The sequence below is a fragment of the Humulus lupulus genome, chromosome 5 (genome assembly GCF_963169125.1).
Source record: "Humulus lupulus chromosome 5, drHumLupu1.1, whole genome shotgun sequence".
NCBI lineage: Eukaryota > Viridiplantae > Streptophyta > Magnoliopsida > Rosales > Cannabaceae > Humulus > Humulus lupulus.
Window position 1 is genome coordinate 15513377 of NC_084797.1, and position 5654 is coordinate 15519030.

The following is a 5654-nucleotide window of genomic DNA, read 5'->3' on the forward strand; positions in this document are numbered from 1 at the left end:
CCAAGTCCAAAGTACATTAAATCTAAATCAAAGAACATAAAACCAAGCCTGCAATGAATACATAATAGGATGAATTTAGATTTTTACAAATTGAGAACAAAATCCGCTATCCTCTTTGGATACTCTCTATTTGCAGAGTAGATATCGGATGGAAGAGGTTAGTGTACGTTCAAATCTTCTTTAAGTCCCTATTTTAGCTGAGTGTGAATATAAAGCTCTTTCAGAGCTCCTCTTAGTGAGTCAATTTGAGCAGTGCTTCCTCCTCTCTTTTTGTATTACATTATCAAAAGCTTTGTATAAAAGATTTTAATACACAACAATAATTAATAAAAATAAATAATTATACATAATATAAATATCATTCAACATTTTCAGGTAACTTAAAAATGTACGAAAATATAAACATCATAAGATGCCTCGTGTGATACACATATTTAACAATATTATTGCTACATAGAAATGCATAGATTTAGATCCACATATAGTAGAGAGAAACTTTGCTACACCTTTCTCATACTCACTCCAACTCAGTTATAGTTTCTAAGTCTAGGTTCATTCGCCTTCTTGGCATATCAACTACAGTTTTTGTTGAATCTGTAGAGGCAAAAGGATTAGGTGGTAAAGTCAACTTCTCTTCTCTTTCAAGCATTTGAACCACAACTTTCATAGAAGGACGATCTGTAGGGTGCCACTGAATGCACCATAGTCCTACAATTGCTAACTTTTTAGCAATCTTAGTATCTTCTTCTTTGTCGATATGAATTACTAGATCTTCCCCTTCTTCTAAGAGGTTATAAATCCATTCTGGATAGTAAACTTCCTCTTTCACGTCAGTGATCTTCTTCCCTCCAACCATTTCAAGCAGCATTATTCCAAAACTATAGATATCTGATTTATATGAAATCATTCCAAAGTTTCTAGAGAAAACTTCAGGTGCAATGTAACCCATGGTCCCTCTAGCAGTAGTAATTGACACTATACTTTGATCCTTGGAACACAACTTGGCCAAACCAAAATCTGAAATTTTTGGAGTGAAGTTGTCGTCCAACAAAACATTTTGAGGTTTTATATCAAAATGAAGAATTCGTTGGTCGCATCCTTGGTGAAGGTATTCAATTCCTTTAGCTATGCCTAAAGTAATGTCTTTCAACTTTTCCCATCCAAGGAAATGTACAGAATCTGGTGAAGATATGAATTGTTGCAATGACCCATTTGGTAAGAACTCATAAACAAGAGCTCTATTGGCTCCATCCGCACAATAGCCAACCAAACGAACCACGTTGACATGGTGAATTCGACCAATTGTACCAACTTCATTTATGAACTCTTCTCCATTTCCTTTTGAATTGTTAAGGATTTTCACTGCGACCAAAACATCAGCAGAGAGCTCTCCTTTGTAAACTGTTCCGTAAGCTCCTTCCCCCAATTTTTCCCTGAATTGACTAGTCATTCGTTTGATATCAGCATGTGTATACCTGCTTGGTTTCATAGCGTTGTAATCCTCCAAAAATCTCTCTATTCTCAGTTTATGCTCGGTTGCCTGTTTATTAGAGTTGCGAGCATGATAAACTAGAATAAGTACCACTGTCAGGACTGCCGCACCAAGGGTTGTATCTATAGGAAAAGGGGGGGAAATCACGGTTATGAAGATCCACGATATGAGTCTAATAAATCATTATTGTTCCTATAAGGCTATAATACGACTCACCAATAATAGCCATAAGATTCATAGGTTTATCTGAAATAATACAAGTACACAATCAAGATACTGTGTATAAAGGAAATTAACACAAGCTCTAGAACTTGCAAGTAGAGAGCGAGTAGTGGAAATCAATAAATGTTACCTTCATGATGAAAACATTCAATTGATTTGAGATTGGTGGGATTATTGAGACGGCAACTCTTCCCATTTTCTTCACAATGTTTACAATTTGGTTCAAGCCATCTCAAAATTAGTTCGTTATCATCATTATCATTATCCAGTACATCTAGAAAGGGTGTAGTGAAGTTATTCAACTTGGAACAATATAAGGGCAAGTCTTCAATTGCAGTTTGAGATTTTGCATAATAAATAAGATATCCAGGGCCAGCAAGGCAAGATCTGGATTTGTAATAGAGTCCGCTAACTCCTTCGATAGAACAATTGAACAAGGAATAACTAGTGAGCTCATCTCCGGCGAAAAGAAATGGAGAAATTGATGGTAAGTCAGGGATTTCTAAAAGCTTTCTCTTAATGCAATTATCAGGGTCGTAAAGGTTAATTCTTTGAGCTCTATAGTCAATATCTTGAACGAAGAACTTCAAAGATAATTTTGGGAACTCAAGAACTGTGTGTTCGCCTCTGCAAGATAACTCGAACCCAGGGTAGGCTGACTGATCTTGGTCATGTTTGAGTCCAAAGGGGAATCTGATAGCTGTGTCGTTCCATCCACACTTGGCTCCTCCAACCTCGACCAACAACGCCAGAAGCAGCAACAGCAACAGCATGCTTGACCAATACGCCATTCACCAATTTCAATTTGTCCTAGGTAGATCTATCTCTCTTTATATATAAATAAATATACACATAACCTTTTCTCTCTATCTGTACGTAATCTTTTATAATTCTTTGTTTTGTTTTTTCTAAACTTTAATAATTCTATGGCGATGAAGGGTGATGGAACAACTCAAAAAGAAATGCTGGTCAATGCATGAACCATGAGTCAATGCGAACGGTGGGCCTCGAGGTCATGTACTGGCGAAATTACACATGGGAGGTGGGCCTCACTTTAAATATTTCAGTCACTCTCCTCATTAATAATTTTGACTTCTCTTCCCATCAAAATATTGAATTCAAAGGTGAAAGACCTACCCTTTTTCCAAAGTCCTTTAATTGATAAAATAGAAAATAAGGTCAACAAGTATTATGTAAAACCTCACTGCAATTTCAGGTGAGGTTTTAGATTATCCCAAATGGGACAAAGGAACTAATTACTGTAGCCCCTGGTGACTTGATTTGGTAAAACCGGTTTTAAAATGGAAATTTCATGCATAGCATCAAAATTATATCGGAAAAAAAAATTGTTTTAGCAAAAAAAAAACTCAAGTTTTTATTATTGTATTATAAAAACATCGAAACAATATTGATTTTACATCGAAAAAGTATCGATTTAGCATCGAAAAAACATTGATTTTGTGTCGAAAAAATATCGTTTTGCACTACAACAAATTTGATATACAATGACTCCCTACAATGTCTTACACCATTGGTGTAAGACATTAAAACTTATCAGGGGTTATAAATGTCTAATGGTGTAAGACATTGAAAGTGCATATTAATGGCTTCAATTGGAAGACATTAAAAATGGTGGAAGACGTTGGAAATAGGCTAAGGTAGTGTTTATGGGTACATCCAACGTCTCCTACTGGGACACGTGGGACACGTGGGACACGTGGCACGTCTCCCAGTGGGAGACGTTGGATGTGCATGAGACTACATCCAACGTCTCCCATTGGGAGACGTGGGACACGTGGCACGTCTCCCAGTGGGAGACGTTGGACGTAGTCCCATGCACATCCAACGTCTCCCACTGGGAGACGTGCCACGTGTCCCACGTCTCCCAATGGGAGACGTTGGATGTCTCCACTTATAAAACAAGCATATATTAGCATTCTTCTTCCTCACACGAACCCGAGAGCAAACCAGAGAAGAATTGGGCGATTTGGGGCTGCGTTTTTAGGGTTCTAAGGTAAGTTTTTTTTTTATTTTCTTGATTTTTTGTTAATTATTTTGCAAATAAATCATAGGTTTTGCATTAGGATGAGTAATATACATGATTTTGTGTTAATTTTACATTTTTATGCATTTTTTCATATACATTGTAGTATTTTGTGGTTTTTCCATGGAAGTTTTTAGGGATTTATGATTTTTTAGTTTTTTTTTTAATTTAACCTATCACATTGTATAGAATTCATTAGAGTATATATGTTCATGATTTTTTTAAATTTTTATCATTTTTTATTTCGAAATTTAGATATATTTTTGTATATATTTGAATTTTTTTTTAAATTGTAACTATTTTGTTATATATATAGTTATGTTAAAATAAATTTATTAAATATAAATATATGAAATTTTTTATGTTTTTGTTTATTATTAAGTTTTTAGGTTATGAAATTTTATATTGATTTTTTGTTGAGGTTATAATTAGCGGCACATTGGGATTTTTTTTATTTGTTTACCAATATCATTTACTATTATTAGATATTTAGTGATATTTGTTTAGTAATGTTTAACATATTAATTAATTTAATTTCATAGGTTGTGATTTTTGTGGTGAGATTTTAGAGAGTATTTTGCATCAAAATTCCTATATCAATCACACATTTGAGGTAATTAAGTTTCTAAAATTACAATAATACGTTATATATTGCTAGATATTTAGTGATGTTTTATTTATTAATTAAATTTTATTGGTTTGTGGATTTAATAGCGAATTTGATTACTAAGTGAAGTAATTTTGCTAGCTTTTGGATTAAAGATTGCAAGAGGTACATATATATTCTCTTACTTCTACTTTTAATATTATTAAACAAATATTAGAGGAGTTTGAATATCTTAAATATTCATCCATAGTGAAGTAGGTTCTGAGATTAAAATTGTGTGTTGCGGTGATAACGGAAGGTTGAGAACTTGTGTGTATTAGTGAAGTAGGTTCTGAGAAATTTGACCGTGTGCTGTGGAGCTATAAGGAAGAAACTTATTGTATGTTGTTTGAATTGTTTGTTTTGCTATTCACATGCAGATGGTTAGGTCACTATTATAGGGGAAATGCTGCCCGATTTTATCTAGGATAATAAACAATTAGTTTTATATAGACATTCTATAAGGAAGAAACTTATTGTATGTTGTTTGAATTGTTTATTTTGATATTCACATGCAGATGGTTAGGTCACTATTATAGGGGAAATGCTACCCGATTTTATCTAGGATAATAAAAAATTAGTTTTATATAGACATACAAATTTATCACGTGCTTATTTAGTGTTGTTTCTTTTCTTTTCCATAGACATAGGAGAATATATGGATAAACAGTAGATGTCAGCGAATAGGTTATCTGCGGAATATAGGAACGGGGTCGATTTGTTCTTAAGGTTTTGTTCAAAAAATGTGAAAGACCCAAATTTTACTTATTGTCCATGTCTTAAGTGTGGAAATGTTAAAAAGATGGATCTTAAAAAGATTAAAGAGCACTTATATTTCAATGGGATCGACAAGAGTTACAGAATTTGGTATTACCATGGGGAGATAGCTCCGATTGCTCCAACTCTGCCAAGTAGACCAAAAGGAGTGAGGAGGAATATAGTGGAGGAGAACTGAGATCCATTAGATGAAATGATTGACGACGCACATTATGGATCAGGAGTAGACCCAAATAAGTTTGAGACACTCCTTAATGATGCCGAGAAACCAATTTACCCTGGTTGTACAAGATTTACAAAATTATCTACGCTTCTTAGGTTGTACAATCTAAAAGATAAACATGGCTGGAGTGATAAAAGCATTACTGAGTTATTTGGTTTCTTGAAGGAGTTATTGCCTGAAGTTAATGAAATTCCAATTTCATTTTATGAGGCAAAGAAGACGTTATGCTCATTAGGCATGCAGTACGAAA

The 5654-nt window shown here is 34.0% G+C and overlaps 1 protein-coding gene across 2 annotated transcripts; it reads right to left on the minus strand.

The window, feature by feature from the left end:
* Nucleotides 1–320: 320 nt before the first annotated feature.
* LOC133834528 (rust resistance kinase Lr10-like) lies at nucleotides 321–2614 on the minus strand. 2 transcript variants are annotated; one of them, XM_062264173.1, is made up of 3 exons: nucleotides 1845–2613; nucleotides 1709–1738; nucleotides 321–1614 (listed from the first exon to the last, which is right to left on the minus strand). In XM_062264173.1, exons 1-3 carry the CDS (start codon nucleotides 2503–2505, stop codon nucleotides 518–520), a joined length of 1788 nt encoding a protein of 595 aa, XP_062120157.1. In that variant the 5' UTR covers nucleotides 2506–2613; the 3' UTR covers nucleotides 321–517. The 2 variants fall into 2 exon arrangements, with proteins under 2 accessions (XP_062120157.1, XP_062120158.1); XM_062264174.1 differs by lacking the exon at nucleotides 1709–1738 and having other exon boundaries at nucleotides 1845–2614.
* Between the last annotated feature and the right edge of the window lie 3040 nt (nucleotides 2615–5654).

Coding starts and splice junctions, on each gene's coding strand:
- LOC133834528 (XM_062264173.1), bottom strand. CDS start 2,505: ATGGCGTATTGGTCAAGCATGCTGTTGCTGTTGCTGCTTCTGGCGTTG. Junction 1,739..1,844: donor TGAATGTTTTCATCATGAAG/GTAACATTTATT, acceptor GTATTATTTCAG/ATAAACCTATGAATCTTATG. Junction 1,615..1,708: donor GAATCTTATGGCTATTATTG/GTGAGTCGTATT, acceptor CTTTTCCTATAG/ATACAACCCTTGGTGCGGCA.